We start from the raw sequence: 13,549 nt of genomic DNA, 5'->3' as shown, positions 1-13,549 counted from the left end.
AGCGAGCTGGCCAATCAAAGAATCCCAGTGCGACTTCTGCATTAAATATTAATTAGATTACGCAACTGTAAAGATCAGGAAGATCGCCAAGCGTTTCCTAATTAATATCAATGAGCTTAAAGTCATTTTAAATGCAGTGTGTTTACAGTTAATCATTCAATAGGCCTGAAATGCTGCTGAGAATATTACAAGTCTACAAAGACCTCTTGAATAATTTCTCAGAGACACGAACACCAATACAGAGACTGTGTTGTTTTCTATAAACAATATGTCTATTCTCTTTAGGACCAGGCTGTGACATGAACACACATTTACAACATTAATCACAATGACTGTGTTCATATCAGCATTTTATTGAACCGAAAATGCTTCAAATCACACACACAAACACCATATTCACACAGTTTCCTTGCTTAAAGTGTGTAAATCAGTGGGTTTCGGTTTGACTAGCAAAGAATTTCAAACCAGACCCGTTTGACCGGGGCAAGACTGGTTTAAACCGGTTTGTCCAGTGGGGTAATCTGTGCCTGTTCAATAAAAATCTGTGCAACTTAAACAATGCAGACTGACCGCTATTTCTAGAGCCGTCAATCAAACCATTTAAATGTTAAATATCTGCTACATTCTTTTGTGATCTGATTGAAATGCTTTGTTTAAAACATTTAAATAACCATTAAAAGACGTTTAAACTCATTTTCTTCTGGCAGAAACTTGACTCAATGAAGTGAAACATTTAACACTAGTGTCTGATTGGACAAAGAGCGAGGCCTCGTCGATCTTAACTCACAGGTCCGTTCCAGCGTGGTGCATTCTGGGTAATCTGACGATCGTCAACTTTTCCCCATCATCTTTAGCAGCAGCTTTAGAAGATAAGAAACACTGATCAGCAACACATTTAAACCAGGTTAAATGCATCAAATGATTTTGGACTGCACAATTCGTCAAAACAAACCTGAAACCATTATATCTCTTTGTGCAAGCAGCAAATCACAATGGCTGCGTTTTAATTAAATAAATAGATTTGATCCTGGAAAAAAAAAAAATACATTGTATGGATCAAAATCGAGTTTTTTTAATGCCAAAAATCATTAGGATATTAATATCATGTGTTTCATGAAAATATTTAGTAAATTTCCTACTGTAAATATATCAAATCTTAATTTTTGATTAGTAATATGCATTGCTAAGAACTTCATTTGGACAACTTTAAAGGCGATTTCCTCAATATTTCGATTTTTTTTTTGTTCATTCAGATTCCTGCCAAATATTGTCCTATCCTAACAAACCAAACCAAAGTATTATTATTATATAGTTGATTATTTTACAGTAGAATATTACATTAGAAATAACATTTTACTATAGTAATTAATTTTTAATTAAACACCAAATTAAAATTGGTATTTTATATTAATATTAGAATATTAGTAAAATATTACAATAGCAAAATTTCTTGACAATTTACTACTACTACTACTACTACTATTAATAATTATTAGAATATTACTGAATTATTACAATAGTAATATTTCTTACATACATTTTTAATTTATTAATAACAAAAATAATTATTATAATATTATTTAGAATTATTCATTTATGAACAACCACAATAATAATAATAATAATAATAATAATATATTTTATTGTTATTATTATTATTTTTAACTACTATTACTTTCTTTGCCAAATTGCATGGTATTGCCTGGTGCTTTAAAAAAATGCATTTTGAATCTCAATCACAACTATTCGAAAATTTGGAATCTGAGAGTGCAAAAAAATCTAAATATTGAGAAAATCGCCTTTAAAGTTGTCTAAATTAAGTATTTACTAATGCATATTACTAATCAATTAAGTTTTAATATATTAACGGTAGGAAATTTACAAAATATCTTCATGGAACATGATCTTTACCTAATATCCTAATGATTTTTGGCATAAAATAAAAATGTATAATTTCGACCCATACAATGTATTTTTGGCTATTGCTACAAACATACCTGTGCTATTTAAGGCCACAAATGACTCATCATCAGTTCATCTCTGTTGATTTCTTATTAAAAATCACTTACAAATGGCTGTCAACAACAACAACAAAAAAAAAAGCTTTAAGGGCTTATGTGATTTTCAGAAAAAATAAAGGCTAATGGTTTAAAATGAAGGCTTAAAGTCAAAAATGAAGTTTGATTTTTTTTTTTCAATTTAGAAATTAAGACAACCATAAATATTAGTATTGTTGTAATTTTACAATTGTACTGTAAAATAAAGTGATTATTATATTATTTTTTATTATATAGTTGATTTTTTTACAGTAATATATTTAATTAGTAATAAAATATTTTACTACAGTAATTATTTACCATAGTAATATTGTAGTAATATTTAATATATGAAAAAATATTACAATAGTAACATTTCTTAATTGTAAAAATATATATATATTACAAAATTAATAAAAAAGTATTAATTATTTAAATTACTACTAAAATACTGCTACTTATAATAATGGTAACAATAATTATTTTTTAATTAAATGTAATTAAATATTTACAGCAGTACATATTACAATAGTAATTACCATTATTATTAATAATTATTATTATTAGAATGTTAGTGAAAGAGTATAATAGTAATATTTATCACTTTAATAGTTATTTAATAATAACAAAAATAAATATAATTACTTATTTATTAACAACCATGAATAATTTCAATTCACTTTAATAGTTATTTAATAATAATAACAAAAATAATAATTATTAATTTTTTTATCATTTTATTTATTAACAACTATCAATAATTTCAATTTCAAGTATGTCCTGTACATGTGGCAGAATTGACAATAAAGTTGACTTTGACGTTGAAACTTTGATAATTTCCAATTAATTTGTTTTCTCCCCCAAATCATTCAGCCCCAACACGAGCAGCTAACCTTCGTAAGATGATAATTTTCATCAACAAGTTGCTCTATAATGTTAAAGTGATCCGTGTTGGGAACGTCTTCGAAAGAGACTTTAAGACCGGCGGACTCCAAAGCCTAGAGGAACACAAACAACATTGTTTTCTCCAAAATAAAAGTAAGTTCCTAGAAATGCAATGCTTGATAAAGTGCATAATATCTGAAAGTAAGCATTTCATCTCACACTCACTTTGAAATACTCCTCCGACTGTTTACGAAACTCGGGCGAGTCGTTTTGCGCGACAGCGACGATGATGTCACAGGAAGCGGACGAGAGCTTGAGCTGCGACAGGAAGTGACTGGGGCTGTTTCTTAACGCCACTTCCCTGAAACACATACTCACACTCAATTACTGAGATCCTTCATTTGGCTTACACAACCCAAAACAACATGTTTAACACATAGTTATGCAGAACAGGACTGTGGACCAATGAGATTGCATTGTGGGCGGAGCTACTCAAAATAACACGACATGATTGGTTTCTAAGGTTTATAAATAGCAGCATTATATTGTTAAGTGGAATAGTTCAAATCAGCAGTGCTTGTGTGTGAGACTCTCACTCGGTCATCTTGAGCGGCTCGTTCACGTAGGTGGACAGAATAGGCTGCAGGTCATAAATGCCACTGACGAGAAACGCACCTGAGAGACAGACAGACAATAACTCAATGTGTTTAGACACTTAAATCACACCTAAAGTCTGACTGTGACTGGGTCATTGACTTATAAGGGTTTTCGACAGGCCCATTTTAAAATACAAATAATAATATCTTGTAATTGTTCAAACATTAAGAATGTTGTGTACACATAAATCCATATTCAAACTTAAAATGAAGTGATTTTAGTGTTTTTTCATCCAGATGAATTAAAAAATGAAAAATGTCATGTGGTGCGACCATAATTTATATTCAAATTAATTAATTTCCTTAACAGTTGCCTTCTTAAATGTCGTTAGCAGAATTAACATGCATTTATTGTACTTTGCTTGGCAGTGGAATCCGGTAAATTAAGGGATTTTAGTGTTTTTTTAATCTAGAATTGGCCCTGCCTTGAAAAATGTCATGTGGTGCGACCATAATTTATATTCAAATTAATTAATTTCCTTAACAGTTGCCTTCTTAAATGTCGTTAGCAGAATTATCATGCATTTATTTTACTTGTGGAATCCGGTAAATTAAGGGATTTTAGTGTTTTTTAATCTAGAATTGGCCCTGCCTTGAAAAATGTCATGTGGTGCGACCATGATTTACATCAAAATATATTCATTTCCTTAACATTTTATAGATGTTCTCAGAAATTAAAGGGTTTGCATTTCTTTTGAGTTTTTGTAAATAATGATCATATATGTGACCCTGGAGCACAAAACCAGTCTTAAGTCGCTGGGGTATATTTGTAGCAATAGCCAAAAACACATTGTATGGGTCAAAATTTTTGATTTTTCTTTTATGCCAAAAATCATTAAGAAATTAAGTAAAGTTCATGTGCCATGAAGATTTTTTGTAAAATTCCTACTGTAAACATATCAAGATGTAATTTTTGATTAGTAATATGCATTGTTAAGAACCTAATTTGGACAACTTTAAAGGTGATTTTCTCAGTATTTTGATTTTGTTGCATCCTCAGATTCCTGATTTTCAAATAGATGTATCTCGGCCAAATATTGTCCTATCCTAACAAACCATACATCAGTAGAAAGCTTATTTATTGAGCTTTCATATGATGTATATATCTCAATTTAGTAAAATTTTACCTTATGACTGGTTTTGTGGTCCAGGGTCACATATGTGACCCTGGTCCACAAAACCAGTCATAAGGTTAAATTTGACAAAACTGAGATTTATACATCATATGAAAGCACAACATCTATTGATGTATGGTTTATTAGGATAGGACAATATTTGGCCGAGATACATCTATTTGAAATCTGAAAGGATGCAAAAAAATCAAAAAGACTGAGAAAATCACCTTTAAAGTTGTCCAAATTAGGTTCTTAACAATGCATATTACTAATCAAAAATTACATTTTGATATGTTTACAGTAGGAATTTTACAAAAAATCTCCATGGAACATGATCTTTACTTAATTTCTTAATGATTTTTGGCATAAAAGAAAAATCAAAAATTTTGACCCATGCAATGTATTTTTGGCTATTGCTACAAATATACCCCAGCAACTTAAGACTGGTTTTGTGGTCCAGGGTCACATATTTTTGTTCTACAATTTCAGAGTTACCTTCTTAAATGTCGTTAGCAGACCTATTTTTCCTGTAAACTGTAAACACTGATAGAAATGTTTTAAGCATAAGCAGGTGTGTTTTTAATGCAGATTCACCTTTGATTTGCGGTGATATGTGGTACTGCGTCCAGTCGGTGGACAGAACCATAGCGGCCAGATGAGCTCCGGCTGAATGACCGCACAGATACAGACCACTGCAGAACGACAGAGAGACACTATGAAGGACAGATATCCCATCAGACACCTCACCTGAGAGCGACTACAGCACCTATGACCAGACCTGATGTGTGAATACTGCTGAATGACAGACACCACGCTCCTGCGCACCTGCGACACCATCAGATCCATATTCCCTGAATAAACCAACATAAATACAAGAATGCATGAATAACACACCCTCAAAGTCAAACATTTTCCATTTTTCTCTCTGCTCATGTGGACCGTACCTTTTGGAGCGATGCTGTAACCCACGGCAACCACGACCACACCCTTCTGGACCAATGGCACGGCCAGGAACCCCGACTCATCCTTACTGCGAATAATTACCATCATTGAGATTTCATTATACTATTTACTAATATTTTCAATTTGTTTTTAATTTATGTATTGTGTATCTGTTTTCATTTTAAGTTTAGTTTTAGTCATTTTAATACAATTTAAAAAAAATTTTTGCCTTTTGATAACTTTTATCTCTCATTTTTTTACCTTTACTTTAAACTAAACCAATTAAAGAAAATTTATTAGTAATTTGTTTTGCATATTTTTGAGATTTTTATTCATTTTAGTTTTTTTCCCCGTAAATATGTCTATATAGTTTTCATTTATTTTTGTTTTATTTTATTTCAGTACTTTAAATTAGACTTATCAAAAATGAAAAATGTTGCCTTGGTAACTAGCTGAAATAATTGTATTTCTTAATTTGTTTTATTTTTTTTTAATGTCTATGTAGTTTTTATGAATTAAAAAGTTTCATTTTTTATGTTGACATTATACATATATTTGATTTAAATTTTTAAGAAACAAAAATAAATTTCATTTTAAGTTTATTAATTATTTAAGTTTTAGTAATTTTAAGTTTCTTGTATATTTTTGTCATTTTTATTAATTGTAGTCGTTTATCCCTCCCAAATAGGTTTCGTTTTTTTCTCATTTTCATTCATTTTTGTTTTTTAAAATATGTCTGTGTAATTTTTATGAATTAAAAATAAATTTAGTTTTTTTTAATATTCATTTGATTAATATTTTATTTTCATTTGTAAGAAACAAAAACATTTATTTTCATTTTAAGTTTATTAATTAGTAATTTAAGTTTCTTGTTTATTTTTGTCATTTATTTTAGTTGTTTCATCCCCCAAATAGGTTTAGTTTTTCTTAATATTTTCTCTGTTTTTCTCGTTTTCATTCATGTTTGTTATTTTAAATATGTCTATATAGTTTTTATGAATTAAAAAGTAATTATATTATATTATACATATATTTTATTTAAATTTTTAAGAAACAAAAATAAATTTCATTTTAAGTTTATTAATTATTTAAGTTTTAGTAATTTTAAGTTTGTTGTATATTTTTTGTCATTTTTATTAATTGCAGTTGTTTATTCCCTCAAATAGATTTTTTTTCTCATTTTCATTAATTTTTGTTTTTAAAATGTCTGAATAATTATGAATTAAAAATAAGTTTATTTTTTTTAAATATTCATATGATTTATATTTTATTTTCATTTGTAAGAAACAAAAAACATTTTTATTCTTTTCTTTTTATTTCAAGTTTATTAATTAGGAATTTTTTTTAGTTTCTTGTTTATTTTTGTAATTTATTTTAGTTGATTCATCCCCCAAATAGGTTTAGTTTTTCTTTATATTTTTTTGTGTGTTTTTCGTTTTCATTCATTTTTGTTATTTTAAATGTCTATCTAGTTTTTATGAATTAAAAGGTTTATATATATATATATATCATATTTTATTAGTTTTTTTTTCTTTACATCAAACTAAACAAAATTAATACAGAAAATGTAATTTTCAGTAATTTTGTTGCATCTTTTTTGTCATTTTTATTTTAGTTTTTTTTTCCCTTTATTTTTGAGTTATTTTAGTACTTTGAGTTAAACTTAAAATGCTTTGGTAACTAGATATATTTATAAGTTTAGTTTTTATAATTTTTTAAATATTTTTTTTAAGTTTTCTTTTTTTATATATATGTCTACATACCTTTTATGAATTAAAAATAAGTTTAGGTTTTTTATATTTATAATATTATGTATATTTTATATTCATTATTTTAGTTGGTTTTATGTATGTCTATATATATTTTTTAAATATATGTATTTCTATTTTATTAATTGTAATTACAGAATTTCTTATTCATTATTATATTCTAGATGTAAATAATGCTTTATTTTACATATAAGTATTTTTCCTTTTTTTCTTTTACAGTGTTTAACATTTAAATAAATAAATAGCGTTTTAATTCACAACCACAACTCACATGCTCTAAGCCTTTATGCTGTTGTATTGCACAATAATAATCAGTTCAACATGCCATTATTGTGGCTTGAAAAGCACATGGTCATAATGCAAATGTGAAGCTGATATTTGATTTGGAAATCACATGAAAATGAGCCTGGAATCATGGAAATGAACAGAAACACGAGGAGATTGTGATGAAACAGACCTGAGGAACTGCCAGTATCCTCCATGAAAGTAAATGACCAGCGGCACATCTGAAACACATCAAACAAACAATCAACAATGACCCGCACATCAACTTTACAAGCTTTAGCAGACAGTGATGAAATCTTTAAATGATTTACAATGAGCACATCTCACAAAAAAACATATCGAAATGTCACATTTCACCCTAAAACAAAAAGAAAACATCTGTTTTAATATTTATTATATATTTTATTTAATATTTAATTATTTAATATTGATCACAAGTGATGATAAAGACATTTATGTTACAAAAGATTTATTTTTTAGATAAATGCTGTTCTTCTGAACTTTATATTCATCAAAGAAACAAAAAATTCAACTTTTCAACATAATATTAATAACAATAATTTCTAAATGATCATGTGACACTGAAGACTGGAGCATTTATTAATATGATACTTATTATTTTTATTATTAAATAAATAAATAAATATAATTATTGACTATTTTCAGTTAAGTTTACTGAATAGAAAACGTGCAGAGAATTGCTGATTAATTAATTAATTAATTATTTTTTTATTTGCATTTTATTACATATTTGTAAAAAGGCACAATAAATGCACTTATTTATCATTATATTGCAAAATTGTGATGGTCCTAAAAACAGGCTTAATTATTTTTATTTTTATTAATTTTTTAATTTCCAAAATACCATTTTAATTTAATTATTTTGATTAGTATATATTAATATTGTATTATTATTACTAATATGAATACAATAACAATTTTTGAATATAAAAAATATTTAATTATTAAAGTACACCTGCATGTTTACGATACAATTTTACATATTTGTAAAAAAGGTCATCTGCTCAGTTTTAAAGACTTAAAAAAAGTCAAAATTAAATTAATTAAGAGTTTAACATATTTTATATTAATATATAAAATATATAAATACATTATATGATATATAATACATAAAATAAATAAATATACAATATAAAAATAAAAATAATTTTTATTTCATTATTTTGATTATTTTCAGTTCAGATTAGTGAATTTAGATCAGGACTTTGATGCGATTCGCGAATCATTTCATTAAGATCAAAACTTCAGAGTATATCTGCGATTCATTTCGCGCCACGCTCCGAAGCCCTGAACTGAAATTATGGTTCGCGAATCATTTGATTCAGATCAAAGCTTCGGAGTAGGTTCGCGAATCATTTGAGTCAGATCAAAGCTTCGGAGTAGGTTTGCGAATCATCTGAGTCAGATCAAAGCTTCAGAATAGGTTTGCGAATCATTTGAGTCAGATCAAAGCTTCGGAGTAGGTTCGCGAATCATTTGAGTCAGATCAAAGCTTCGGAGTAGGTTCGCGAATCATTTGAGTCAGATCAAAGCTTCGGAGTAGGTTCGCGATTCATTTGAGTCAGATCAAAGCTTCGGAGTAGGTTCGCGATTCATTTGAGTCAGATCAAAGCTTCGGAGTAGGTTTGCGAATCATTTGAGTCAGATCAAAGCTTCGGAGTAGGTTCGCGAATCATTTGAGTCAGATCAAAGCTTCGGAGTAGGTTCGCGAATCATTTGAGTCAGATCAAAGCTTCGGAGTAGGTTTGCGAATCATTTGAGTCAGATCAAAGCTTCGGAGTAGGTTCGCGATTCATTTGAGTCAGATCAAAGCGTCGGAGTAGGTTTGTGAATCATTTGAGTCAGATCAAAGCTTCGGAGTAGGTTCGCGATTCATTTGAGTCAGATCAAAGCTTCAAAGTAGGTCTGCGATTCATTTCGCGAATAGAAGGATTTGCGAACTGGGCTCTGATACACCGAACCGATTTTTTTTTTGTGTGTGTGTGTGTGTGTGCAATAAATACATGTTATCATCATCATTATAATACTGCAAATTTGAATGGTCCTTAAAAATAGACCGTCTTTAAAAATAGATTTAAGTTCCAAAATCTAATTGAGTCAGCACCTGGACTAGAGCTGCTGGGAACATAAACATCCAGCTTCTCTCCATCTCCATCACCGTACGGGACATCCAATAAAGTCTGAGTGATGCAGCGAGCTTTCTCTGTGCCTGCATACAAAACACACACAAACACTTCTGATTTCAGTCTTACTGCACATGTTCATGCAAACAGAACACATGTAAACAGCCATGAGCATCAACACAAGCCCACTGAGTCACTCACAGATGTAGGTCACCTGCTCAAAGCTCATTTAGAAGACAATTTCCTGTCTTAAAAGCAATGTATTTGGAAGAAGATGAGCTGTTTCAATGTGTTTTATGAATGAAATGCAGCGCAGCACAGCCCTCACCAGCGCACGCGCGCGCGCGCACACACACAGTTGAGAGTAAACAGGTGCAAACACACACACACCTGATCTGAGAGCGGCCACATGGGCTTTGATCACGTCATCGGCGGACATCCTGTGTGACCAGCGGCTGGGGGAAAACTGACGCTCCAGCTCCTGTCAAAAACAACACAAACCGACACACATTTACCCACAAACCCTCAGTGAACACATAAACACACGCACAGCGGCACCCGCTGGATGAACACTGTAATTACAGCGCACTCACTATTTCTGCAGTATGCAACATGAATATAGTGTACAGTCGTGGCCAAAAGTTTTGAGAAGTACATAGAAGCTGAGATCATTTCAGTAATCGTCTTGTTAACTCAGGTGAGAATGTTGACGAGCACAAGGCTGGAGATCATTATGTCAGGCTGATTGGGTTAGAATGGCAGACTTGACATGTTAAAAGGAGGGTGATGCTTGAAATATTGTTCTTCCATTGTTAACCATGGTGACCTGCAAAGAAACGCGTGCAGACATCATTGCGTTGCATAAAAATGGCTTCACAGGCAAAGATATTGTGGCTACTAAGATTGCACCTAAATCAACAATTTATAGGATCATCAAGAACTTCAAGGAAAGAGGTTCAATTCTTCTTAAGAAGGCTTCAGGGCGTCCAAGAATGTCCAGCAAGCGCCAGGATGGTCTCCTAAAGAGGATTGAGCTGCGGGATCGGAGTGCCACCAGTGCAGAGCTTGCTCGGGAATGGCAGCAGGCAGGTGTGAGCGCATCTGGACGCACAGTGAGGACAAGACTTTTGGAAGATGGCCTGGTGTCAAGAAGGGCAGCAAAGAAGCCACTTCTCTCCAAAAAAAAAACATCAGGGACAGATTGATCTTCTGCGAATGGACTGCTGAGGACTGGGGCAAAGTCATATTCTCCGATGAAGCCTCTTTCCGATTGTTTGGGGCATCTGGAAAAAGGCTTGTCCGGAGAAGAAAAGGTGAGCGCTACCATCAGTCCTGTGTCATGCCAACAGTAAAGCATCCTGAGACCATTCATGTGTGGGGTTGCTTCTCATCCAAGGGAGTGGGCTCACTCACAATTTTGCCCAAAAACACAGCCATGAATAAAGAATGGTACCAAAACACCCTCCAACAGCAACTTCTTCCAACAATCCAACAACAGTTTGGTGAAGAACAATGCATTTTCCAGCACGATGGAGCACCGTGCCATAAGGCAAAAGTGATAACTAAGTGGCTCTGGGACCAAAACGTTGACATTTTGGGTCCATGGCCTGGAAACTCCCCAGATCTTAATCCCATTGAAAACTTGTGGTCAATCCTCAAGAGGCGGGTGGACAAACAAAAACCCACTAATTCTGACAAACTCCAAGAAGTGATTCTGAAAGAATGGGTTGCTATCAGTCAGGATTTGGCCCAGAAGTTGATTGAGAGCATGCCCAGTCCAATTGCAGAGGTCCTGAAAAAGAAGGGCCAACACTGCAAATACTGACTCTTTGCATAAATGTCATGTAATTGGCGATAAAAGCCTTTGAAACGTATGAAGTGCTTGTAATTATATTTCAGTACATCACAGAAACACCTGAAACAAAGATTTAAATGCAGTTTAGCAGCAAACTTTGTGAAAACTAATATTTGTGTCATTCTCAAAACTTTCGGCCACGACTGTGCAATATGGGAATTTTCCATATGCATGCAATACCAGGATGATTTATTACTTTGGACAATTTCTGCTGATGTTAAAAAGAAACGCACACAATGTTGAATACTGCATGACAATACAACCTATGCATATCAGTTGTGATTTTTAACATCTCTTGGATTTTTTTTTATTGGACTAGCTAAAGTTAGAGTTTTTATAGAATGCAAAATAATGCATTTATTTTATATATATATATATATATATTTACTCTTCAAAACTAAATATAAAAAAATTGATTTATTAAAAAATATTATATATTAATATATTAAGCATTTAATATATAAAACAAATAAATATACACAATGTTATTAATTAACAATATATATATATATACTAAGATTTATAACGATAATTCAAACAGTTTTAAAAAAATATTACTTGAAATAAAATAAAATAGGCTATAAATATATAAAAATATTTATTTCAGCTAGTTGCCAAAGCAATACTTCTCATTTGTACATGGTTTAATTTAAAGTAATACAATTACTAAAAATAAATATGAAATAAAAATGACATAAAAATGACATAAAAACTAAAATGAATAAAACTGACAAAAACACACAACAAAATTACTAATATATATATATATATATATATATATATATATATATATATATATATATATATATGTATATACAATACAAAAATATAAGTAAAATTAAACATGTATAGTATTGAGGTTATTTATTTCTTTAAAGACTTAATTTCCAAAATAAATTTTTTATTTCATTCTTTTGATTCATTTCATTTTCATTAGTATATATTAACATTGTATGTTTATTACTAATAGTAATATAATAATTATTATTATTATTTAATTTTTAATATTTTAATATTTAAATATTTAATTTAAATTGTAAATACACTAAAATTAAATCTGTAAATGAATTAAGAAAAAAATACGTTATCTTAATATATCAAATATATCAATATATTATATAATATATAAAACTAATAAATATACAATATAAAAAAACAACTTAAAATACTTAATTTCCAAATTATTTAATTATTTTTTATTATTTTCATTTTTTGTATATATTAATATTGTATTATTATTACTAAATAAAATTATTTTAACATAATCAACAAAATTGCTAAAAATTTAACTAAAATTGTTACGTTCAGTCTGACATACTAATAAGTATATACTGCAGTACATAAGAAGTTTATACTCACATTCACTTAATAGTTCGCTAGTTTTCAAATTCCAAGTGTAGCATGTAAATAAACAGCTTTTTAGGTCACAATAGAGGACGTTTCCTCTTCCCTCAGCACTTCAGCTGATTGTCATGCTTTATAATAATTAATAAATAATAAACTAAAGTGAAAATATTTCACTTATAAATGCCAGGACGACATTATGAACACATTGCATACTCAACAACCACTGCTTCTTACTCTAATGTTGTGTATTAATTTGATAAATGATATGATAAATTGATTTAACAGTCAAACACTCACATCTTTGCTCATTTTTCTCCAGTCGCTCATGATAATAGTTTGTTTTCTCGACTAGAGACCTTTGAAACAGCACATGTGAGTGAACCTCAAGTGTTATTGACACACTGTCAATTATTAATTGTTTTAAAGCCCAATGCGTAAGTCACGTGATGCCTCTTTCCGTTAACCTTTTCCGTTTATTTGTCTAACCGTTCTTACAGAGTTGTGCTAAATCGGTG

The 13,549-nt window shown here is 30.1% G+C and overlaps 1 protein-coding gene across 1 annotated transcript; it reads right to left on the bottom strand.

Annotated features, from left to right (window-relative positions):
* Positions 1-250: 250 nt before the first annotated feature.
* On the bottom strand, positions 251-13,415 carry afmid (arylformamidase). The gene is made up of 11 exons (XM_073826187.1): positions 13,332-13,415; positions 10,223-10,313; positions 9,814-9,918; positions 7,861-7,909; positions 5,637-5,722; positions 5,471-5,543; positions 5,287-5,384; positions 3,518-3,596; positions 3,147-3,282; positions 2,930-3,034; positions 251-860 (listed from the first exon to the last, which is right to left on the bottom strand). The coding sequence occupies exons 1-11, from the start codon at positions 13,359-13,361 to the stop codon at positions 831-833; spliced, it is 882 nt and encodes a 293-aa protein (XP_073682288.1). The 5' UTR covers positions 13,362-13,415; the 3' UTR covers positions 251-830.
* Positions 13,416-13,549: the final 134 nt, after the last annotated feature.

The sequence above is a fragment of the Garra rufa genome, chromosome 20 (genome assembly GCF_049309525.1).
Source record: "Garra rufa chromosome 20, GarRuf1.0, whole genome shotgun sequence".
Taxonomy (NCBI): Eukaryota; Metazoa; Chordata; class Actinopteri; order Cypriniformes; family Cyprinidae; genus Garra; species Garra rufa.
The sequence above is the reverse complement of the archived record's forward strand: the minus strand, read 5'-3'. Positions and strand labels throughout refer to the sequence as shown.

Coding starts and splice junctions, on each gene's coding strand:
- afmid (XM_073826187.1), bottom strand. CDS start 13,361: ATGAGCGACTGGAGAAAAATGAGCAAAGAT. Junction 10,314..13,331: donor GGAGAAAAATGAGCAAAGAT/GTGAGTGTTTGA, acceptor TGTTTTTGACAG/GAGCTGGAGCGTCAGTTTTC. Junction 5,544..5,636: donor TTACAGCATCGCTCCAAAAG/GTACGGTCCACA, acceptor TGGTTTATTCAG/GGAATATGGATCTGATGGTG.